General features: G+C 32.4%; 1 protein-coding gene across 1 annotated transcript in view; it reads left to right on the top strand.

The window, feature by feature from the left end:
* The window catches only part of LOC143072160 (focadhesin-like), a 292,655-nt gene that overhangs the window by 126,354 nt on the left and 139,345 nt on the right, over nucleotides 1–26,956 (top strand). Inside the window, exons 3-5 of the mRNA XM_076246976.1 lie at nucleotides 13,507–13,581; nucleotides 13,894–14,048; nucleotides 14,473–14,580. Coding sequence (XP_076103091.1) covers nucleotides 13,507–13,581; nucleotides 13,894–14,048; nucleotides 14,473–14,580 — 338 coding nt within the window. The remainder of the gene's footprint in view (nucleotides 1–13,506; nucleotides 13,582–13,893; nucleotides 14,049–14,472; nucleotides 14,581–26,956) is intronic.

The raw sequence follows: 26,956 nt of genomic DNA on the forward strand, positions 1-26,956 counted from the left end.
TTGCAAGGTCCTCATGTCTGTCAGACAGTTTTCACTTGACCTCGACCTCATTTCATGGATCAGTGAACAAGGTTAAGTTTTGGTGGTCAAGTCCATATCTCAGATACTATAAGCAATAAGGCTAGTATATTCGGTGTATGGAAGGACTGTAAGGTGTACATGTCCAACTGGCAGGTGTCATCTGACCTTGACCTCATTTTCATGGTTCAGTGGTTATAGTTAAATTTTTGTGTTTTGGTCTGTTTTTTCATACTATATGCAATAGGTCTACTATATTTGTTGTATGGATTGATTGTAAGGTGTACATGTCTAGCGGGCAGATGTCATGTGACCTTGACCTCATTTTCATGGTTCAGTGGTCAAAGTTAAGTTTTTGAGTTTTTATCTAATACTATATGCCATAGGTCAACTATATGTGGTGTATGGAAATATTTTATGATCTTTATGTCAGTAGCGCAGGTTTCTTTTGACCCTGACCTCATTTTCACGGTTCATTGCACAGTGTTAAGTTTTTGTGTTTTGGTCTATTTTTCTTAAACTATAAGTAATAGGTCAACTATATATGTTGTATAGAAGCATTGTTAGCTGTACATGTCTGCCTGGCATGGTTCATCTGACCTTGACCTCATTTTCATGGTTCATTGGTCTTTGTTTAGTTATCTTGGTTAATGTTAAGTTTATGAGACAGTTGTAATAAAGCTTTATACTTAGGACTATCTACATAATATCAATGATTAGTATAGAAGGCGAGACATTTCAGCGTGTGCACTCTTGTTCTCCGTTTGTATCATTTGTGTACTTGAATTTCAAAATATATGTAGGCAGATTAAAATATCATCAACGATACCAGATAACAGCTTTATTCGTATTGAATAAGCTTGAATAGATTTTTACGGGGGGGGGGGGGAGATCTGTCAATTAATCATCCTTTTTCATACTTCCTTTAAACCAAAGATATGCATAGTAGGTTGTTTGTCTTTAATTTCTTTTTGTCTTAATGATGTCCGACTGCCGACTGCCTTTTCTTAACCTTACAATACCTATTTAGTTAATGTCTTTAAAGGGTAAATAGAAAAATATACGATAAAAAATATGTTTTTAAAACTACTTAACTCTATGAATTTGACATCATTATCAATGTTTATTTTTTTCTAACTATATTATGTTCTCGATATTTCTTAACATGTTGGTTTCTTCATTCTTTAGTTTGTAATATTGCACATTACCCTCGATACCGTCTTTCGATTGGATTACTGCTAGTTGTATCAAAGGTCAATATTTAATGGACATTCTGTAGAAGAATGAAAATGAACGACTCTATTCCAGCTTCTTGCTGCTTTCAGCTTTCATTCATGGTATAATTGGTAAGTTCGTCATCAACCTAAGTGACATCTTTTTGATTTGTCCAAGGACCATTCATTAATCACTGGTCGTATAGTTTGCCAATCTGGACAATGTAATAATCACCTCGTCAAACATGATTCCAGATAATTAAGTTCCTCGTATTACTAGCGGTTTGATATATCACAATAATGTAGTCAACACACAGTATTATCAGCTCTTTCCAACTTCACTTTTTGATATTGTGATTTTGTTTTCTTTAAGCATTGTGTTGATAATTATATATTGTCTTTCAATTTTCAATGAAGATAATAATTGTTTTTTTTTGTAAAGGATAATGTTCAGTCGGAAATGCCAAATGTTAAAAATGCATTATCCTGTATCGTCTTTGTTGTCAACATGTTGGTTTTTGTTCAAGATTCTTTTTAGAAAAGAACTGAAATTCTGTCAGTCTATGAAATTCCAATTAGATTCTCAAACAAAACGTAGACAATACCAAACAGCCCCGCTCAAATGATCATGTAATTAAACTTATATCTAAGCTATTTCAAAACGATCGCACATGTGTTAAGTAAGAATGAAGTCGATGTGAACTATGGTAGTTACTTCTTTATCTTTTGGTTACTTTGCCATCGACCAAAGAACTGTCAGCTTGTTATTTTCTGTACTTCACTCTATGGTTGTTTGATTTAATTGAACATCAGTTCAACGAACTGATGAATTTTCTCTTCTTACGAATATTACTTGCAGTCCAAACGTAACTTAGCTATTTTTGACACGAAATGAACATGCAATTTGTACATAATAGTGGCTTTAATATGGTAAACAGTTTAGGAGATATTTCTTTCAGTATAATTTGCTGCCCTTATGACACTGTTATAATGCTAATGTTGTTAAATTTGTTAAACGCTTAATGATTTTATTGCACTAATAAAGCTGTAGGAAATTTGTTCAGTAATACAGCTACCAATTATATTCGATTGGAATGCATGATTTCATAATTGAAAAAAATATATTTGAGTTTGAAGCTATGTTCTTATTTTGTTTTTTTAAATGAGTTATAGGCTTCCTTATAGACAAGTTAGCTGTTACAAAATGTTAGAAATTATTATAAATTAAGGAATGTATCTCCCTCATGCAAAGCTCTTATTCCTTTCACGGATTTGGCTATACCTTTTGGACCTTTTGGATTATAGCTTTTCATCTTTTATATTAGCTTCGATTTCAAATATTTTGGCCACGAGCATCATTGAAGAGACATGTATTGTCGAAATGCGCATCTGGTGCAGGAAAATTGGTACCGTTAATGTTATTAGTAAAGTTCTTAGTTTGTAAGCTCTAGAATTTACTGTTTTCTTCTTTTTATCAAGGTAATACAAGGAGGAAAACGTAATTACAAACATTACACATGATACACGATGGTCTTGAAGTATAGAGTCTAGGAACTGACGTTGTTAATCATCTTTATTTCGTTTGAAAGTATTATTTTATTTTTATTTTAAAACTATTACTTTAAATGTTTTTTTTTATGTTTAGTAATATCCCTTTGACGTGGATCAGTACTTATACATCTCGTCATTGTGTTATTATGCTATGGTACATTTGTGTGGTCTTCTCTTTAGTTTATGCTGATTTGCTTTGTCTCTATCCCATATAGTTTTTCTATGTCGACGTATTTGTTTGTTTATAAAGTGATTAAGATGATAACACAATGTTGACTGTTGTACCCCTTTTTGAGATTTTTTACCTATTATGTTTGTTTTGTTCACACATTGTTGTCAATATAATGGAAGTTCTACAAGTGTCGGGTTTTATCCACCATTTTCGTCATCAGAAAATGCCTATTTCAAGTAAGGGTTGTAACATTTACTATCCATTGGTATGATGTGTTTGAGCTTTAGATATTGCCTTTTGATCAAAGACTATCAGTTTTGAATTTTGCTATGAGTTCGGTATTTTTAGCTCACCTGGCCCGAACGGCCAAGTGAGCTTTTCCCATCACTTGGCGTCCGTCGTCCGTCGTCGTTAACTTTTACAAAAATCTTCTCCTCTGAAACTACTGGGTTAAGTTAGACCAAACTTGGCCACAATCATCATTGGGGTATCTTGTTTAAAAAATGTGTGGCGTGACCCGGCCAACCAACCAAGATGGCCGCCATGGCTAAAAATAGAACATAGGGGTAAAATGCAGTTTTTGGCTTATAACTCAAAAACCAAAGCATTTAGAGCAAATCTGACGCGGTAAAAGTGTTTATCAGGTCAAGATCTATCTGTCCTGAAATTTTCAGATGAATCCGACAACCCGTTATTGGGTTGCTGCCCCTGAACTGGTAATTTTAGGGAAATTTTGCTGTTTTTGGCTATTATCTTGAATATTATTATAGATAGAGATAAACTGTAAACAGCAATAATGTTCAGCAAAGTAAGATTTACAAATAAGTCAACATGACCAAAATGGTCAGTTGACCCCTTTAAGAGTTATTGACCTTTATAGTCAATTTTTAACCATTTTTCGTAAATCTTAGTAATCTTTTACAAAAATCTTCTCCTCTGAAACTACTGTGCCAAATTAATCCAAACTTGGCCACAATCATCTTTGGGATATCTAGTTTAAAAAATGTGTGGCGTGACCCGGCCAACCAACCAACCAAGATGGCCGCCATGGCTAAAAATAGAACATAGGGGTAAAATGCAGTTTTTGGCTTATAACTCAAAAATCAAAGCATTTAGAGCAAATCTGACGCGGTAAAAGTGTTTATCAGGTCAAGATCTATCTGTCCTGAAATTTTCAGATGAATCGGACAACCTGTTGTTGGGTTGCTGCCCCTGAATTGGTAATTTTAAGGAAATTTTGCTGTTTTTGGTTATTATCTTGAATATTATTATAGATAGAAATAAACTGTAAACAGCAATAATGTTCAGCAAAGTAAGATTTACAAATAAGTCAACATGACCAAAATGGTCAGTTGACCCCTGAAGGAGTTATTGCCCTTTATAGTCAATTTTTAACCATTTTTTCGTAAATCTTAGTAATCTTTTACAAAAATCTTCTCTGAAACTACTGGGCCAAATTAAACTAAACTTTGCCCAAATCATCATTGGGGTAACTTGTTTAAAAAATGTGTGTCGTGACCTGGCCAATCAACCAAAATGGCTGCCGCGGCTAATAATAGAACAATGGGGTAAAATGCAGTTTTTGTCTTATAACTCAAAAACCAAAGCATTAAGAGAAAATCTGACAGGGTTTAATTGTTTATCAGGTCAAGATCTATCTGCCCTGATGTTTTCACATGGATTGGACAACCCGTTGTTAGGTTACTGTCCTGAATTGGTAATTTTAAGGAAATTTTGCAGTTTTTAACCGGATTTTTGTGACAAAAATGTCGGTTATTGATGTGGGGATGTACGGCGGGCGGGCGGGCGGTCGGGCGGGCGGGCGGGCGGGCGGGCGGGCTTTCGGGCGGGCGGCAATCAAATGTTGTCCGTGCATTAACTCATGAACCGTTCAACCAAAGCTTTTAAAATTTTAATATGTTATTACTGACAACTATACGAAGGTCAAGTTCAATAATGGCGATTTTGACTTTTACCGTTCAGGAGTTATGGTTCTTGAAAGGCGGCAATCAAATGTTGTCCGTGCATTAACTCGTGAACCTTTCAACCAAAGCTTTTTAAATTTTAATATGTTATTACTGACAACTATACGGAGGCCAAGTTCAATAATGGCGATTTTGACTTTTACCGTTCAGGAGTTATGGTTCTTGAAAGATTGAAAAATGGAGTTTTCAGTCGTGTCTGTGCATTTACTCATGAACTGTTCTACCAAAGCTTCCTAAATTTTAATATGTTGTTACTGATGACAGAATGGAGGTCAAGTTCAATAATGACGATTTTGACTTTTACCGTTCAGGAGTTATGGTTCTTGAAAGATTGAAAAATGGAGTTTCCAGTCGTGTACGTGCATTTATGCATGAACTGTTCTACCAAAGCTTCCGAAATTTTAATATGCTGTTACTGATGACAAAATGGAGATCAAGTTCAATAATGACGATTTTGACTTTTACCGTTCAGGAGTTATGGTTCTTGAAAGATTGAAAAATGATGTTTCCCGTCGTGTCCGTGCATTTTCTCATGAACCATTCAACCAAACTTTTTGAAATTTTAATATGTTGTTACTGATGACAAAATAGAGGTCAAGTTCCATAATGACGATTTTGACTTTTACTGTTCAGGAGTTATGGTTCTTGAAAGATTGTAAAATGGCGTTTCCATTCACGTTGTTGCATTTACTCATGAACCATTCAATCTAAGCTTTTCAAATATTATTATTTCAAAATGTTGATACTGATGACAAAATGGAGGTCAAATTTGATATTGATGATTTTCACTTTCACCATTCATCAGTAATGGTTCTTGTGATATTGCCAGGACACCAATAAATGTAAATAAATCCGGTTTGCTGTCGTTGTGACAGCCTCTTGTTTGTTATTATCTTGAATATTATTATAGATAGAGATAAACTGTATACAGCAATAACGTTCAGCAAAATAAGATCTACAAATAAGTTTACATGACCAAAATAGTCAATTGACCCCTTAAGGAGTTATTGCCCTTTATAGTTAATTTTTAACATTTTTCATAAATTTTTGTAAATTTTTAGAAAATATTTTCCACTGTAATTACTGGGCAAAGTTCATTATAGATAGAGATAATTGTAGCAACAAGAATGTTCAGTAAAGTAAGATCTACAAACACATCACTATCACCAAAACACAATTATGTCATGAATTTATCTGTGTCCATTGTTTAATATGCACAAGACCAAGGTGAGCGACACAGGCTCTTTAGAGCCTCTAGTTGTTATCTTACTTTTTATTCCGTCTGAAATGAAATCCAAGTGGAAATACGTAGTAGAATTTCTCTGTTTGTGTATTTCTCACATGTAGTAAATAAGCTCATGATGGATAACAAGAATAAAATTTGTGTTTTAGAGTTTTTGATGGAGATGGATCCAGATAAACGCTTCAAATGCATGACACTCATATTTATCTGAGCGTCACTGATGAGTCTTATGTAGAAGGAACGCGCGTCTGGCGTATTAAATTATAATCCTGGTACCTTTGATACACCACTGGGTCAATGCACCTGCTGGTGGACGTTTCGTCTCCGAGGGTATCACCACCCCAGTAGTCAGCACTTCGATGTTGAGATGAATATCAATTATATGGTATTTTTTTCAATCCCTGTTTACAAAACATTGAATTTTTCGAAAAACTAAGGATTTTCTTATCACAGGAATAGATTACCTCAGCCGTATTTGGCACAACTTCTTGAAACTTTGAGTCCTCCATGCTCTTCCATTTTTTACTTGTTTGGCTTTATTACTATTTTGATCTGAGTGTCAATGATGAGTCTTATATAGACGATACGAGCGTCTGGCGTATATAATTATAATCCTGGTACCTTTTTTTATATTTTATACTAAGCTTAATTTTTTTGCATCAGTGCACTGTTTGTTTTCAAAAGACAATTCAGTGACGTTAAAAAAAGATAAAAAGGTCAAATCATTAATGAAGTTTACGAGCATTAGTTTGACAAATACACCTGTCTATTCCTGGGACAGAAAATGCTTAGTTTTTTTTCAAACTACAATGTTTTGCATTAGTGAATAATTAATTGAGTCCATAACATTGATAATTCATGTAACAAAAGCGGTGCTGACTACTGGGCTGGGGAAACCCTAGGAGAGGTTATAATACACGGTCGAAAAAATTACGAAATGGAAAATTATCTAAAACAGTCGTAGGATGCTGTTTGATGACTGTCATTTAGTTAATTATTTCGGTTAACAATCGATGCTTTTATTACCACAAATAATGTCGTACTTAATTAATGCAGATTTCTACATACTGTATATACGAAAAGTATTGATAAATGTAAATATAGAAATCGAATACCGGATGGTGCTTTTTCATTTATCTTTCCTTGTAAGGTATCAAAAGAGCAAACATTTAGAAACCAATGTCAAGTCCTCATTATTATGCCTAATTACACGGGATTAATTACTTTTCTCCCACTTATTGTTTATTTTAAGTAAATTGCTACGATATATGTCTAAAAGGTTATATAACTAACTTGATTAACAAAAGATAATGATACGGTATAACTCTACGTGACGTAATTTCCTGATGCATGTAATATCAGTATAGAGGAAAGAAATGAAAATCAAATAGTTCAAACCTTCGATATCTCTGTAAGATTAATCATTTACTTTTGAGACTCCATCAAGGATGATTCGAAGAAGAGCTCCTTTCAGCGATGGAATGGTTGATTTTTCATTTCGATTGCTTTTATACATTCTAGTTGAGTTGATAAGTTACTGTGGAAAAATAGCCATATGAGCACTTTTAGGTTATAACACTTGTTATAAGTAACATGAACAAGTAGCCGGGTACCACTTGTGGATCGTGATCTGCTCACTCGTCCCAGACACAAGAAACCAACCCCAGTTTTTTCAGTCTTTAGTTTTCTATGTTGTGTTTTGCGTACTATGTTTTGTTTGTTGGTTTGTTTTTTTGACCCATGGTGTTATCATTTAAATCTCGACTTATGAGTTTGAATGTCCCTTTGGTATATTTTGGCTCTTTATATAACATGTATAATATGTCACATTTCAAGAAGATCTAATCAATTTATAAATGCATAAAGATGTCAAAAATGTGCAATTTTGATTTCTTTTGACAGATTTGAAGTATTGTTTAATTGCAATTGATATACAATGCTCTTAATAAAGATTAAAGTTCTCTTTCAAGTAAAGATGTGTGTTGTCTTTCAGATACAAATCAATTCAGGTTGATTAAAAGTTGCCTTGAGTTTGATATTTTTCACAAAAACATGTACAATTGTCACATTGTTTCAAAATTGGCTTCAACAGCTATCTATTGCATTTTCTCCAATTGTTTAGCCAGCAATTATGCATATCTCCTCCATATTAACCAAAGTACTTCTGTCCTTAGTTGATTATCTGGAAATTGTGTTATAAATTATGCTTAAACATCTCTGCCAGTTAGAACAAGTGTTGTAGTACAAATGGCAGTTGTTATCTTATAGTTCATTTTTCTGTGTGTGTTGCATTGTCTTTTTTTTGTGTTGCATTTCAATGATTCTGTTGTTCGTTGTTTTCCTCTTATAGTTGATGTGTTTCCCTCGGTTTTAGTTTTTTACCCAGACATTTTTTTCTCTCAATCGATTCATGACTTTTTAACAGCGGTATACTACTGTTGCTTAAAATATACCCTTAATTCAACCAGGAACAAATACTGAAATATTTCTTCAAGAAGAAATACTATTTCAGAACATTTTTCCATTTGGAAACAAAAATTATAAATGGAATCTATCCTATGAATAGTAATAAAAAACATTACTTTGTTATCTCTTGAAGAAAAAAAAACCCGACGTTTCTATTATAGTGCTTTATTTTATTTCTATACCAACTTGAATACATACTTAAAAATGCATACGCCTTCAAATGAAATACTAGAATGCAATGACACCGGACACCAACAGATTACACGGACTATTAAAAACAGAATTGACATCATGCATATCAAATGCAATAAACAGGAATATGATCATAGCCCTTCCCAGCACACTATCGAATACTTAGATCGTAATTCACTCCAATGTATTATCTTGGGTTCTGTACGGATATTAAAAGTTGTACTAGAGATTTATGTAAACAATATCCTTATTATCTGTTTGAACTGGACTTGTCTCTTGAATGATTGTAGAATTTAAAACAATCAATTTTCTAACCTAAGACAATATTGATTTCATTTCAATCTTGTAAGAAATTGTAAGGAAAAATGACATAACATTTTGTATTCATAAGTAATCGAGTTTTTTCCCATCGTATTATTGACGACTTGTGTCATTTTTTTTTTGTCATTGTATAACTACATTGATATGGTACATTGACCGAGATCGTGTATGTTAAATGTTTTTGTTGACACTTGGTTTCTGAATTTGTGAAAAATACAAATGGGAGACTGATACTGATACATGTGTTTGGAATTCTTGCATCTCTCATTTAAAAAAAAAGATAATGCCTTCGAAACAATGTCTTTCATTGATTTTTAGAATAACATGTACTTTTCGTCAGTATTAAGTTTTGTTAGTTACTACTTAAAAAAATATATGCATATTGTATTTGAAGTATGTTTTTATTGGTAGTCCATTCATCTGTTTTCTTTAATAGTGAGTAGTCTCGTTAAAACATTATTATACGATTTCCACGTTCGAGATTTACGATCATGTTTTTTTTTTTATCATTTGCATTATGAATGAAATTTAAGAATAATGATATGTACGTTTCAACAGAAGGAAATTATTCTTGTTTACTAGTAACTACTTCAATATAAAAAAAAATCCTATTTATAGAATCGAAGTATGTTTTTGTTGCAAGTCTATACATCTGTGTCTTAGATTAGTGATTTGTCAAGTTAATGTTTTATCATATAGACTTACCTATTTAAGATTATCGGATCTTTATTTTATTATTTTCAAATGAGCTATCTTTTTTGTTTTAAAATACATACGTGTATAGTCAATCATAAGCTTGTTTTGTTAACATAAAACCTACTATAATTTAATAGATGTTTTTCAATAACAATGTTTATCTAATGTACATGTACATGCATTAGATAAATAGAGAAAATCATAAGATTTTTTCAATATAATATCCGTATCAACATGCGACTTTTAATGCAATCCAAAGAGTTTTGTTCGAATTATTATATTGACTTAGGTTTGATACGGTGTGGGGTATTAAAAAAAAGCCAAATGATATACATTTAATTATGTGCCTCAAGACAACGATTTCCACGTGACGTGACTTAATGTAAGTTGTTATTAAAAGTACCAGGATAATAATTTAGTACGCCAGACGCGCGTTATGTCTACATAAGACTCACCAGTGACGCTCATATCAAAATAGTTATAAGGCCAAACAAGTACAAAGTTGAAGAGCATTGGGGATCCAAAATGAGGGTAAAACCGTGACTGATATCGATGACATGACGTCATACAGATTAGGTGGTTGATCACTTTTGTTATCGTGACTGAAATCGATATCTTCACTGATCACAGTTACAGAACGATTGCAATTGATGGTATTACACATAAAATTGTTTTTATGTTTACTTCTAAGTCTATGATAAATGTATAAAATTTGTCTTTTTGGACTTTCTACACCAGGTTAATTTATATATTTTGACTTCCAGCGTTTGATATTGATTCTTGTATAAGTGGATTTTAAAATAAGTATATCGAATATGTGTGATATGGTATAATACTGATGTGGTATAAAGTTATGTTTGATTTGATTGTTTGATTTAAGGGTTGTTTCATGTGTTTCGGATGCCTTTTTCTTTAAATCCCGCTCCGAAAGATTATATGCTGGCCGTAATCCGATGAAATTGTTATCGTAGTGTCGCAGTATCAACAATCATATCTAAGTGAAATATCCCTTCGTGTTGCTTTCAAGCATGCGTTATAACACTTTTAAAACTATTTACACCACTGGGTCGATGCTTCTGCTGGTTGACGTTTCGTCCCCGAGGGTATCACCAGCCCAGTAGTCAGCACTTTGGTGTTGACATGAATATCAATTTTTTGGTCATTTCTATAAATTTCCTGTTTTCAAAACTTTGAATTTTTCGAAAAACTAAGGATTTTCTTATCCCAGGCATAGATTACCTTAGCTGTATTTGAACAACTTTTTTGAATTTTGAATCCTCAATGCTCTTCAACTTTGTATTTGTTTGGCTTTATAACTATTTTGATATGAGCGTCACTGATTAGTCTTATGTAGACGAAACGCGCGTCTGTCGTACTAAATTATAATCCAGGTACCTTTGATAACTATTAACACCACTGGGTCGATGCCTCTGCTGGTGGACGTTTCGTCCCCGAGGGTATCACCAGCCCAGTAGTCAGCACTTAGGTGTTGACATGAATATCAATTATTTGGTCATTTCTATGAATTTCCTGTTTACAAAACTTTGAATTTTTCGAAAAACTAAGGATTTTCTTATCCCAGGCATAGATTACCTTAGCCGTATTTGGCACAACTTTTTTGAATTTTGAATCCTCAATGCTCTACAACTTTGTATTTGTTTGGCTTTATAACTATTTTGATATGTGCGTCACTGACGAGTCTTATGTAGACGAAACGCGCGTCTGGCGTACTAAATTATAATCCTGGTACCTTTGATTACTATTGAGTTGACATGAATAGTCATTGATATGGTCATAATTATTAACTTTGATTTTTTGAAATACTAAGGCTTTTCTACCTCAGGAATAGATTACCTTAGCTGTATTACGCAACTTTTAGGAATGTTTGGTCATAAATACTATTTTACTTCGTACTTTATCTGGCAATTTCAATTTTTTTGATTCGAGCGTTACTGATGAGTTTTTTTTATAGACGAAACGCGCGTCTTGCGCAAATACAACATTTCAATCGTGGTTTCTATGATGAGTTTATTATATAGCACCTATCTCTCATCAATTTGTATTTCTAGTACTTATTGCAAGGAATCATAAGTGAGCAATAACCCACAATACTTAATGTTATATTTACAATTTTCATTTTTTTTTCAACAGTAAAAGACACACATGTACTAGAGTATATGATTAACAATGCAAGTAAAATTAAATATCCACGCAGCGACCAATCACCACAAAAATAACCTAGTTGGGAGATAAGTCAAAAGAATATGCAAAAACATTTGAATTCTAAAATTCACGCAGAGCTAGATCTATAGTCACTTAAGGACAAAAAAAGTAAATGTTATTTTATAATTCATGAATTGACATTTAAAAGAAGAAAAAAACCTTGACATGTAAAATTGATGAATTGTTAAATTGATTCTAATTTGTATAAACCGATAGAAACTTATACTTCACAAGTCTCAAAAGGATAATATGAAATCTGACAAGAATAAAAAATTGTGTTCTAATATCAGACACAATACAACTGTAAAATGTATCTGAGAAGTAACCATTGCGTCAATTGCAAATAATCTTAAAACTAAATGGGTTGACCTGTTTTTGTTTTTACTAGATATAATCAATCGGTATGACATGAAGCCTTCGTGTGGGTGTTTGTGTTCAGTTTCCATTGTTCCTTTTAGAATGGCTTGTGTCTTATATTTATTCTAAAGTATCATTTAACCCACATGTTCATAAATGCTTACATCTCTCATATCTAAGTGAACCTGCGATTAATTTTCAATTTCCTATTTCTTATTTCCAAACAGAACATACTCTCTGCTCTATTGTATGACCAATATATATCTCAGTTAATACGATACGCTAACGTTTTTTCACACTATTCTTCACTGACAGAGGTGAACCCATTTCACACAAACTTCTCCAACAGAGTGATGAGTAAAAAATTAAAAAATGTCGAAACTTCATAAATTTTAATGACACTAACGAATTGGTTAGACGAAACGATGTGTCGTTGTCTTAACTCATAAGTGACATGTGTTTGCTAGCTAGTGTTAGATCTTTAGATACAGGTAGAGTTATCTTATCTGTGAATAAAACGATTGTGTTATATTCACAATTGTGATTTTAGACTTAGTGAATGCGTATTGCGAGTGACACATAAACAGGAGTATACGTCTAACACGTTGACGTACCTGGTATCGCTTTTTTTTTTGGGGGGGGGGGGGTGATTTCCTAAGTTTTTGTTTAAATCCTTGGTGTGTTTCTTTTTTTAATCGATTAACAAGATTTGAACATCGGTAAAGCACTATCGCTTTATTTTACCATGCCGGCTAAGCAAGTCTTGATACCTTTTCACTTCGTTTACTTTCCCTCATTCAAGTGTTTTTTTATCTTAATTTGTATCTCCTTAATTGAATAGTGAGATTGGAACATCGTTAAACAAAAAATACGATTTGTATGTGTTGACAAGGATGCGTTGCAGGTATTTGCATTGCTCCCTAAATATATCACTTATCCAAAATAGTATATGTAATTGCTTTCTACCGAAATAAAAGAAAGCATGGTTAGTCGATAGATACCACTTTGACCACCAAGTCTACAAAAAATATTGATTAAATTTCTTATTATTTTACATTTCTTTTGCAGGCTATTCGAAAGTTAAAATTAGACATCACCAAAAAGAAAGAGAAATATGGAACAATCATAGAATCCACCCCACAGGTAAGTATATGTTTTAAAAGTTTTGTATCACGATCTAGTAAACACAGGAATCCCAGCGTTGATATCTTATTAGAAATAAAACTTGTCAAAGGTTATCTGTTCATATTTTGTAAAATGGCTAATCGCAGGAAATATGCCAACCTTCTTTATTCTTAATTAGATGAACACGAATGTGATTGATTCTAGATTGCTAGATTATAATATAGAGATAATCTTCTCACTCCGCTCTCACTATCAAGTACGCATGATAGTCTAACCTCATGATTTCTATATTTTGAAATTTATAAGATCTGATTTTACTTCTTTTAAAAGGTTGATGAACTGCCCATACTTTTAGAGAAATGTACAGACAAAAACAATATACTAGCAGTTACTTGCTGTAATGCTGTTGTCGATTTAGTCCAACTTGGGGTCATTGAATATGATTTTGTCATGAGATGTCTTCTAAACTTGGTACCCTCAGCAAAGTAAGTTGATGTAGTTTCTTTTTAGTTGTTATAGATAAATGTAATATAGTTTTAGAACTAACTATCCAAGTGTGACTGTGAAAGAAATAAATGGAAATAAACACGTACTGAATTTCATGCGTCTGAAGGGGAATTTTAGTTTAGGAATTTGAAGAAATTATTTCAGTGATCAAAACACTGACTACAGGGCTTATAATTTACGCATCGATGACATGAATGAAGTTCAGCGCCCGAATATTAATTTGATTGAAAACAATCTAATTGTTTCATTACCATGATTATGCGGAGATGTAGATTTTAAAATGAATATTCCTGTTATTGTCAATAAATAAGATTATTAGGAATTATGAATTATGAACACTGTAACGAGTAATGCTGATCTACTGATCTAATTGTTTCATTACCATGATTACATAACTTTCAGAAACCTTAATGGAATTATACAGGCAATTACAGCGCTGTTAAAGCTTCAGTTGGCTGTTGCTATCAACACAGAACAGGATGGCAAATTTGTTTCACCATATACCTTAAGGTAAGAGACATTCTGAGGATGATAATGCTTATGTTAAGTTAATAAGGCATGGTTGAGTTCATCAACTATGCTCCTCCCCTTAAAACTGAAAACGTACATTTGCATTTAGTATGTAATTTTATTATGAAATAGATTTTTGTATTAGCTACCTACATATGATTTTTAAGTGAGATGGATGCGAAATGCAGGTCATTTAAAAAAAAAAAGAAAAACGAAAAACGAAAAATAGATCACTAAACAAAAATTTATTCCGGAAAAACTAATACACTGTAAAAATAATTTTAATAAATTAATAAATTAATGCAGAAAACTTAGTTTTAGACTTATATGTACACTTTATTTACCGATATCTTATTTTGACCCATTGTCATTTAACTAGAATAGTAAGGTGTAACTTTGATCCCTCATCATTAAGTTCGATTGCAGCGAACCTTGAATCTGCGTCAGTAAGTTAGATTGTTAGCAAGACTTGACTCATTGACAACTTGGCTTCAGAAACTTTTCGCCGGGCGAGTGGATGTGTCTGCATATCTGTATATATGCATCCTGCCCAGTTAATTGAACACCCACTAGGCATGAGTTTTGTTATTGGCGGTCCAGTCAACCATAGTTTTATAACCAAGTCAGTCTTGCAGAAATGACACATTGAATATGTTGTTGGTGTTTTAGAAGTTAAGTTATAAGTAATAGTCGAAATCCTATCATTACTAACTATACTTTTACATAAACAACTGATTATATGTACCACCAAGTTTTCTCCCAACAAGTTAATGATATATTTAGGTACAAGTACTAAAAGTGCATTTTTGTGCTGGACACAACGTGATCTTCATACAATTAAAACGAGACAATTGGATAAAGGATTTACAGTATTATAACGCGAATACAACATTGATGGATCAAATATATATTATCTCAACTTGTACAGTGAACATTTTAAGATAGGAAAAAGCCGTAAATGTAAGCAGTTTTCTATTAATGAAATTTTAATGGCTTTCATGATAAAGTGAGAAATTGCCAGATTTAGGAAAAGTAATTTGATTAGTATCTTTATGTCTAATGTACTTTTACATATAAGGGTAAATTGACCAATCCTCTAAAAGTACATTAGAAGTTTTTTAATATAGCGGGTTTATGTCGCGTCAAATACGTGAAAATCATGCAGATAATCTATTTTTCGTTTTCTAATACTTTTCTGTTGTGTGTGTACAAATTTGCTAAATAATCAGAATACTTGACCTAGATATCTCAGACGTGTATTTCCATGAAATTCTACTCGATAAGCATGATTTTATAAGCATCCAGACAGGTGTTTATTATTTAAACTTAGTTCGTTTGCTCCAATGAACTAACGAAGTTAATACTTGGATAAATAATATATACTATTATGACAAAAACAGGTTTTACCAATTTTGCACATTATTTATTTACTCTAGCCCTATTCGTCGCTTTGATGTCATTGATATGTATAGTACTGAAGGAAAAGATAATTCAATGAGCCGTAATTCGTCTGAAACGATGTATTTGTGTTATGACATAAATGAAGTGTTTTTACTTCCTTAATTTGTCTTTGAAACAATCTTTTTCCAGCAGAAAACGCCAAGTTTTGTGAAAAAATCCAAATTAGCAGACTTTTATCGATCCGTGTATTATATGCTTTGGCGCATGGTCAGTCGACGAACTGCTCGCCAAATCTTTAATACTAGAATTACGAGGTTATGAAATGTGTCATGATACATGGGTTAGTATTACTAATCAATCGTTTCACATGAATTTTCCGGTTGAAGCAAGAAAACTAGGACGGGTTTAAACAGAAAGATGTTTAAAGCAGGGAAAATTATGGACTTTTTAATCAGCGCGACTTTATCAGATGACAATACGAATACTTAAAATCCAGGCTTGAAATAAGGCGTAGGTACTTTCATTCAGGGACGGATCCGCGATATCGCGGGTGTTTTCTAGTTTATTTTAAAATATTGATATCGCCTAAGTATTGAAAATAGTAAGAATATACCAAGAAGTAAGCAACACATATGATAAAGTAAAAGACATTCGATGTAACGACAGCAGGAAAAGACAGAACCAAAAACAGTTTAAAACAAGAACTATATTTAAAAAAGATATCCGACGTATTTAAATTTGAGTATATGTTTAAAACTATCATTTCGATAACCTTCAGAAGCACAAAGATACCATTTAGATAACGTTTTCTCTGTTTGTGTTCAGTATTCTCGGTCCTCGTATCTTTCTGTTTACATTCACCTAAACCCCGCGGAAATCTCACATGCGTAGGTGCGTTCTTAAAGTCATGTACGTTCGTACAACAAAGTTTACATTAAAAATTATATAATTGTCCCGAATAAACAGCTGTCACGGATGCAAAGAGCTATTGGAGAAACAATTATTTTAATAAAAATATAAATCTTTGTAAGATCTAGTTCCAATATTTATAGTTTTTCACTTGCTTTCCATCACGATATAATTAACGAGACGTTTTTTCAAACACAACCAAATCACCCATCATGACAGCATTTTGTCCAATCACAGAAAGGATTTTCGAGCATGCGTATTCTGTTGCCATAGTTAAGCGTCCTTAAGTTCAAAGGGCACAAACCGAAACTATACCGACTACGTCGGAAAAAGGAAGATTGAGTAACTCGACCCATACAAAGTGGAATTTTTGGAAACTCACGATCTTTTGATTAATCATGTATAAAAGTTATTCTGGAAAAGAAATGTTTACTGAAATGGTAGAACCTAATATGATGTCTAATATCATTCAATCACATGTTATGTTAGTTGAACAACAACTGTAAACTTTTCAGAATCACTTCCAGGTAAATGTATGCGATGTTATTTAAATGCACTTTGATGTGAAATGATTAACGTTCTGTAGGTTTCAATTCTTCTTTTTCCCGTTGGTTTTCGATGAAGTTGTCTTTGCAATTTTGACTGTTTTATTGTTACCCTTGAGTATCGTATTCTTGTTTCAGCAGCATTAAAAGTCTGTATTCTAGCGAAAGCTGTAGCGTAATCTTTCAATTAGAAAAATATAATGTTAAGCAAATTTAATTTAGTGCATTTTTGGACTGTATGCTTCAACATAATGTACTATTTGTATACTTGTTAGAAATATAAATCTTTATTATTTTACGAAAGACTTGTCTTTAAGTTATTAGGCGTCAGTTAAAATGCCTTTTTGACATTCCAAATATCAGTTTTACAGAAGAAAAAGACAGTAAAATATTTTCCATGTCACACAGATGGGATCGGTTACTTACAGTACAAGATCATTTACGAGATGTAGTATGTTGTTGTTTATTTTTTAATTTAAAAGAATAGTGTAACTAATTGAATTGACTATGAAATGTGAGTTTTGTATTTGTATGATTTCCTTTCTAATTTTGCGAGCCACCTAATTACCTGTCTACCAATATATGATATGCCTACGGTCAATGTTTATGTTGATACTTTTCCGGTTTAAATCCTATTTAGTTGTTAATATACAAATTGACTTCGTATTATTTTTTGTTTTTTTTAGGGTAAACAATTCGTAATTTGTTATCAAAACAGGTAATACGTATGTGTAGTTTGCGTAGGTTCCGTCAATGAAATATATGTCCTTTATACGTCTTTTGATCAATTGAAGAAAAACATAACAATAAAATATTTGTTTTCAATTATTATCTATTTTATAAGAAGTTAAATAACAAAAATACCGAACTCTGGAAATTAAGGGGAAACATAATGTTTTGTTAATCGTTTTGTTATTTTAAGGATCATGCATACTACAAATAAATCACGCACTTGGCATTGCTATTTTTACAATAAGACACAATGTGACAGCGACATGGAAAGTGTTTTCGTGGCATTTAAAGTTTTCTTAGCACTTTTTACAATGGAACATAATACAATATTAAAAGTTTTTGTTAACTTACTGAAGTTTTACGATAACACCTATTAGTTTATCAACTAGACAACAAAACTCCGGTTGAGTTTACTGTCTACACATCATGCATGAAATAATGATATACTGTCTAAAAGTGTCCTTGGAATCGAGCTTATACGACACCAGGTGTTTAATTTCCCTTTATTTGTCTAACCCTGCGATGTATTGCACTATAGTGGGATTAGAATTACAGTAATTTTAACGTCCAATATCTTGATTACTTTTCCATCAATGTCCTTATGGTGGAATTGAATGAGATGATAAATATTGAGAAGAAGAAGAAACAACATGAAAACGAAAAAAAAATATCCTTGTTTTCCTAATTTATTTGACACATGGGTTTTTCTGTCTAAAGTTCACAGAAAAAAGCTTAATATCATTATTTTATGCTTCTTACAACATTTGGTCGCATCCTAATAATATAATCGTACTAGTAACGATAATACTAACTTTTTTTATGATAAAATTTGAGGAAATTCAGGAATTAGTGATAATCAATGTATTAATAGACATTTGGGGAAACTAGGTCTATACCTAGGATAACACTTTAGACTTACGATTTCAGGTGACAAAAACAAGGGGTCATCTCAAAATACAAAAAAAAAACCAACAATACAGATACAAGTAGCAAATGGTGTCTTCTTAAAAAAAACAGAAAACAAAAAAGATGTAAGCAACACGTTAAATTTCATGTGTCCGAAGCGCTTTTTTGGATTTACCATCAAGACCGCACAAGCCGAATATTTGAAGACAAGGATTTAGAAGGACCTAAGGTGTAGTTAGATGTATGATATATATATTATCAGCAGGAGAAATAGACTTTCCTTGCGAAACGGGGCACTTTTTAATTCAATGGTTACCATACGAATACCAGCAAAAATATTGTACAGATGATACTCTACTACACGATTACAACTTTGTATCCGCAACTGTTGCGTTGTCGACTTTTAAAATAGATTGTCAATTTTTTTTATCCCTAACTATCAATTGAATAGATATGCGTATAAATTTTGTGTTGAAATGATTAATGTCGCGGTAAAAGATCATCCCTTTTCCTGCCGATCAGTGTTTTTGAAAAGGGACATATGGTCGGACACCCCTTTTATCTTGGGTTGGAATCCGCTTTTGAAAATGACTGGATCGACCCCTGCGTCGTCAGTGCACTCTATATAATAGTACCAGTCTCGGAACAAGGGTTAAATCAAACTCATGTTTCGAGCATACTAATCCCACCCATGTTCATTGCGGATAATTATCGACACCGCGAAAAAAAAAAACCCGTCCATACTTAATGATTCCCAAGATCTTTTTATAATAATTGCATGAAAGAAAAACAACTTGGAACTCGTGTGTCATTTTTTGTTTGTTACTGTTGAAAACATAGATTGCAAAGTTTTAACTATTTGAGTACAGCTATTTTACATTTCAACTGAGTCTGGCGAACAGTCTAAAATATATTTCCGACACAGAAAAGTTCGTTGATAACTTTTTGTCTCGAATAGTTGTGATTTTTTTCTATTAAAACCAAAAACGTAGACAAAAGTGTTTGTCCTATTCAGGAAAAAAAAAAAAGATTTCAAAATTATACCGAACGGCAAGTGAAATTTCATGAAGAATTAATTGCTGCTAAAAATACCCGTCCGCTGTATTTCCTCATTCTCTTTAAAACAAAATAAAAGAAAGAAAGTATGACTTAGCATAAACATGCTGACATGCTCCATGGTGGATTGCACCTTACCTACACAAAGTATTGCTGACCTTTTTCAGCAATTGCTCCAGTCTATCTACTGCAACGACAATTGCGATATTTTGTGTGTCTCATGTTTAATTTATTTTTTAAATAATGTTAGTTCATTCTATCATACTTCGTACAATTGCAGCATTTACTACCTTGGATACCACCGTATACAATAATTAATAATAAAAAAAGCATTGTTTAGTTACATTGTTTTGGATCGACGAATCATTTTTACACTTTGAGAAAGCCCAATATTTATATGCTACCTGTAAGTGTAATTGTAATCCTAATCCTAGGTGTACGACAGTTTCCGCAAGTGTCTAATACTCATTAGGATATAGTTTTACCTTTCTGCTTGAAACTGATCATTTATTTTCCGAAATTGATGTCTGTGAATCAAATTTATATCTTGAAGGTACACATGTATCATTTCAAATTTTAAATATTTAAATTTCATAAGTTTCGCCAGCTTTCCTAATCGACCTTGTGATTGAAACAAGCAGGATAAATGAATCTGATCACTATCATAAATCACCATCATCAATGTAATCTGATGTTCGATAGTTTTCCTTTGTTGTTGTGGTTCATAAGTGTTTCTCGTTTTTTTTTTTTAAATAGACCGTTGGTTTCCCGTTTGAATGGTTTTACACTAGTAATTTTTGGGGCCTTTTATAGCTTGCAATTCGGTTTGAACTAAGGCTCCGTGTTGAAGACCGTAATGGTTTACTTATAAGTTGTGATTTGGATGGAGAGTTGTCTCATTTACACTCATATCACATTTCCCTATATCTAAATAAGAAGGAAAAACCATGACATACCTTCACGAATAATGTAAACAGGAGAAACACAATGATGATTAAGGTGGTACCCAACACTTTAGCTAAAATTTATTTGGGTCGTTTAATTTTCTTAAAATTTTTACAAAGTATTTACTTTGACCCTTTTACAAAAATATAAAAATTTCAAAAAATTTGAACCAACCGTTTTATCAGAAAAATTACACTGGTTATATAGCAGTTTGACAAACACTTATTTTGATCATTGAGAAGCTTAATATTCCCTTAACAACACAACGTATTAAAACGTGTAGCTGATTTTACAGAGTTATCTCCCTGTAGTGTTACAGTGGTACCACCTTAAAGTTTCATTTGCATTTTAGCAATGTTTCATTAAGTACGTAATGTTATTTTGCTTGAAGTACTATACTTTTTATGGGTTGTATTCTACGTTTTTTATTTTTGTCTTTCCAACTGAAAGATTTGACCCAATGCTTATGTGACATCGTGACAATGAAAGATTTGACCCAATGCTTATGTGACATCGTGACAATTTTGCTAGCGCAATGTTCAGCGCTGGACCAATTGCCAAACAATTCTGAATTTAAGAATAGCTTTCTTCAGTACATCAATGCCTTTTGCCGTTGTCTTCATCGATGATTGTATAAAAGAGCTTTGTATAAGCGTTTCATTCATCTTCCGAATCTATATGATCTTCAAGGAAATATGTACTATAAGTTGAAAAAGATTATCTATTTTTCCCTAGTGGTATTTGGTTATGACAGTGATAGAAATTATATAATTCTTATCATAGCCATACAGCAAACAAAATTAACGACATTTATTCTATAAAAAGGAACTTGTCAATAAAGTTTATTAGTTTAGAAACTTGTTATATAAGACACGACTTTGGATTGTAATTGAATAAAAATTGTTTCATCCCCCAGCATAAAGCAGAGTGAATAGAAATTTATGTGATGACAGTTTTTGTTAGTTATTTGAACCCATGCCTTTTGTGTAAATTATGTTTCCACTGAATACTCCTCTCTTGTATGAACAATGCGAAACCAACGAAAACCTTTGATTAGATATCGACTATTAGATTTCCACAGTATTTAAGAATAAAATCATCATAGATACCAGGACTAAATTTAGTATATACGCCAGACGCGCGTTTCGTCTACAAAAGACTCATCAGTGACGCTCGAATCCAAAAAAGTTAAAAAGGTCAAATAAAGTACGAAAATGAAGAGCATTGAGGACCACAATTCCTAAAAGTTTTGCCAAATACAGCTAAGGTAATCTATGCCTGAGGTAGAAAAGCCTTAGTATTTCAAAAAAATCAAAATTTGTAAACAGTAACCCAACTTATAGATTTCCAACCTAGCAATCTTTTGTGTCCAGTAATATGTTGTTAGACACCTACCTCAGTAAGACTACGCATAAATATATATTGTTAAATAGCTGATTGAAGGTACACAGGTATATTCTGTAAGATTTAGAATTAGTGAATTAGCGTAAACCTTAGTTATTTCCTAACTGATCTTCCCGAGTCCTTGGGTTTAAAGTTCTATATATATATATATTTCCTTATATTTTTTTTCTGGAAATCTTTTGACCCTACACAACAAGTTATTTTATCATCAGTAGTATTCAATGTCAATTCTTTCTTAAATTTTTTTAAGACCAATAAAAAATCATTTTTGTCCAAGGTGCCTATAAAATCAATCACCATCATACATATTTTGGTTCTAAGCATGACAGCAGTATACCAGGAGTGTAATATTATTTCTTCAACCATGCAGAAATCCTTCTCCCACTGTTTCCCGCATATTAATCAGGTCTTTTGGCACCGTTTTCAGTAACTACTGAGCTTTAATATTGCAAGTCGTTTATCTGATTGCTGGGAGCTCTTACGTGCAAATAAATCTTCATTAGAGCACCCCTTGCAATTTATATCAGTTTTATTGTCATTTGAGGTCTGTATGGATCAATCAATGTAATGTTTAAATCCATTTTATAACACATCGTGGAATGCTTAACATTTCAAATATCTGATTCGATTTTTTAACAGAGAAAAGAGAGGGAGTTCCAAGATGAAAATTTTATGTTTGAATAACCTATATTAAATAACAGTTATTGGAACATAAATTAAACTTATAATTTTGTATTTAACAATCAGACGTAAATTCAACCTCGAACAAAGTAAGGTAAAAATGAAATAATAGAATAGAACACCAGTTGTTTTGGTTTATTCGGAAGAAATTGTTTTTCAGCGGATATGATAGAATTATTTACATTGTTATTGATTTATAAATATGATTGTTCAAAAACCTTGCTTCAGAATGCCTAAAACGGATCTATCCATAAGGATACCCTTTTACCATCAGAGGTCAATATGCATTGTGATATACATCATCAGTTATATGACTAAATGATTGATTCAGAAAACTAAGCACTTGTATTTAACCGCTATTAGAATTACCGTGCCCCTTTTCGAACTTTACCACGAAAATGGTTTGAAAACACGTAAGAAAACTTGTTTATTACAAGAGGAAAATGATAGAATGAACAGTTTGGCATAAAAACGAGACTATTGATTCTATTGGTGTTGGAAGGGTCAACACTTAGGTTAAGTCAGTGGTTAAATTGTTTTTAAGCATTGCTAATTTTCATACTGTTTCAATTTTGCAATCACTTGGGAAAGTAAAATCACAAAAATACTGAACTCAGAGGAAAATCAATTTGAAAAGTCCATAATCACATTGCAAAATCAAAAAACAAAACGCTTCAAAAACGAATGGACAAGAACTGTCATATTCCTGACTTGGTACAGGCATTTTCAAATGTAGAAAATGGTGGATTAAACCTGGTTCTATAGCGCTAACCCTCTCACTTTAATAACAGTCTCATCAAATTCCGCTACATTTACATGATGCGTTAAATAAACAGTCACAATTAATAAAATAGTCAAAATATGGGTACAAAAAAAAAAATGGGAAAAATCATATGCCTTATTGAGTGATTATTAAATGAAGTCGTGCACATCTTTATAACTATTTTGCTGGCTTGGTTATTAATTTAATTTTTCATGAAGGACATGTTGATCAATGAAAGTTACGTAATGTTTCAGCCAATTAAGTATTATTTCTTTTAAACATTTCATTTAATAGGCCTTCCTGGTTTTCGTATATAGTTATTTGATTTTGATCAAAGTTGTTGTTCTCTACCTGACCAGATTCAAGTTTTCTAAAGAAGATATATTTAGTTTTTGATGTGACCTTTTTTGCAGAACACATGTGTATTGAATTGAACGACAAAAATATTGCTTTGCACTAGTATACTCGTGTGGGCATCATAAATATCTGTGCTCAAATTTTGATTACATGTCATGGTTTTTAAGTTATATAATCGTTTATTTACCTATTGAAATCGCAGCGTTTAATTTCATTCTTTGGTTAACTTGATTCTAATTTTCCGGATGTATTGAACTTCAATTGTTTACTGTAGTCTCAATTACTTAAGTGGCATTTAAAACTACTTTTCTGGCCGTTCCTACAATTGAAGAATCATCATAAAAGGTGCTTTTTCAATATTATTTTCAATTGTTGGGGATCATAATGACAAATTTATGACAGCAGTGTGGTGCTAGGTATGAAAGGAGTTTTATTCTCTTAATAATTTACTTCAGTTTCCAATTATTGTTTTGTATTGGTATGTATATCAAAAGTATTGTAAACAAATGGTATCATTCTTAAATTAAGGATAAAATCCTCATTTTGATTAGAAATGGGTTTTTTTTTCAAGGTCAGATAAAAAAAAATCGACACTATCATTCAGATAAAATTTTTTTCTCAAAAATTAATACTTTAATGTTTTGAGGAAAATCTTGATTTAAAATATTTTTTTGACATATGCTTCACCACAATCTTATTGTTTTTTTAAGGAAAATTAAATGGTCGTTCTCTGATTCCTTTGTGGTAATTGTTCTTTGTTACCTCGAGATTATTTGTGTCGGGTATAACGTTAAGTTCTGGTTGTGCACCTTATTTTATGAAAATTTTAAATAATTATTGATTACCGTTAACATTAATCTATTCACCAATCACCTGATCACAATTTTTGAAGAGGAAACGGTTTCGATTATTACTTGTATCATAATTTACCACGTGACCATGTAGAAATTTGCAACATTAATTCGGTAATTTCGTATGTTTGTATAGAGTTAGAATTAAGACATCTTCGAGTGCAATAAACACTTACTAGAGTTGGCATGTTATGTTCAAGATATCACTACCTTAGTTTGAACATCGTCACAATTTTTAGAATCTTTAAAATAACAAGAAAATTGTACATGTTTCAATTCAGTCATGACAATACCAAATCAATGGCTACTAGACGGACCGTACACTGGTTCAGTTGATATTCTTACAACAGCTATAACAATCCAAAGGGTAGTAACAAACGTCTAATATGAATTAATGTTTACCAGTGTTTTTACAATAATTTTCAATATGGTACATATTTTTTTGCGTTGTTTTGTTGATAACTTTGTTGTTAACTTAACACGAATAACCGTAAACTAATTTCAGATTTCTTATTTTGTGTCTCTCGTTAAAGAGCTAAGTAATTCTGTATCAGGATAAAATTCGCTAAAACCATGATTAATAACAAATCATTTAACAAAAAACACTCATTAAAGACGGCTACCAACAACAATAAATGAATAACAGGCTCTTGTCTTGGAGCGTCAACATCAAGAATTTTTGTCTTTCACATACTTGTAAATCACGTTCTTTAAAAAACTTGTGAAGTTGTGTTGTTTGTTCTATAAAACAAAAATTTTAAAAATCACTCACTCCTACTAAGTGCATTACCAATAACTGATAAATATAAGTTGGACAAGCATCTGAGAGCTCAATTGTGCGTGTTCAATAAATTTTTCTGACTAATAAATTGAATAACGTTAACGGTATCAATTTTACTGCACCGGATATGCATTTCGAGAAGTAATGTATCTTCGGTGATGCACGACGTCAAAATATTTGAAGCCCCAACACTGATGAAAAGCTAATATAACACATAAATACCAATGGTCAATTTAAGGACGGACACAGGACGCAGAGCTAAGAATCCTGAGGGAGATACATTTCTTAATTTAATATTCTTAAAAAGCGTCACATGCGTTGATGGTTATATATTGTGTGACCTTTACAAATTTAACATGCTTTGCAAAATGACATTAGAATAACGATTAGTGATATTATCTAAAGACAGTCGTCCTACTGCAGTTGTCCTACTTAGGAATCAACTTGACACTTTCAGAAACAAATGGATTGATGATGTACTTGGGAAATGTTAAAGACATGTTATTTCTCAAGTTTAATTTGATGAGACATGCAACATAATGACATGTGTCAGTTTGTATCTGGTAAAATGTCAAATGGAAAGACCATAGAAAACAAGGCAAAACATAGCATTATTAAATCGTGTTTCATTGCTACAGAGATTTTCTAAGGTAAGTTGTGAAGTGTATGACATTATATTGATGTTATGAGTTCAAACCTCGCTCGTGCGGGTGCACTCAACCCCAACCTTAATTGACTAGGATTGTTGTCCCATAGTCTTATGTAGACGAAACGCGCGTCTGGCGTACTACATTATAATCCTGGTACCTTTACTAACTATTTACACCACTGGGTCGATGCCACTGCTGGTTGACGTTTCGTCCCTGAGGGTATCACCAGCCCAGTAGTCAACACTTCGGTGTTGACATGAATATCAATAATGTGGTCATTTTTATAAATTTCCTGTTTACAAAACTGAATTTTTCGAAAAACTAAGGATTTTCTTATCCCAGGCATACATTACCTTAGCCGTATTTGGCACAACTTTTTGGAATTTTGGATCCTC

This window comes from Mytilus galloprovincialis, chromosome 4 (genome assembly GCF_965363235.1).
Source record: "Mytilus galloprovincialis chromosome 4, xbMytGall1.hap1.1, whole genome shotgun sequence".
In the NCBI taxonomy this organism is placed as follows: Eukaryota; Metazoa; Mollusca; class Bivalvia; order Mytilida; family Mytilidae; genus Mytilus; species Mytilus galloprovincialis.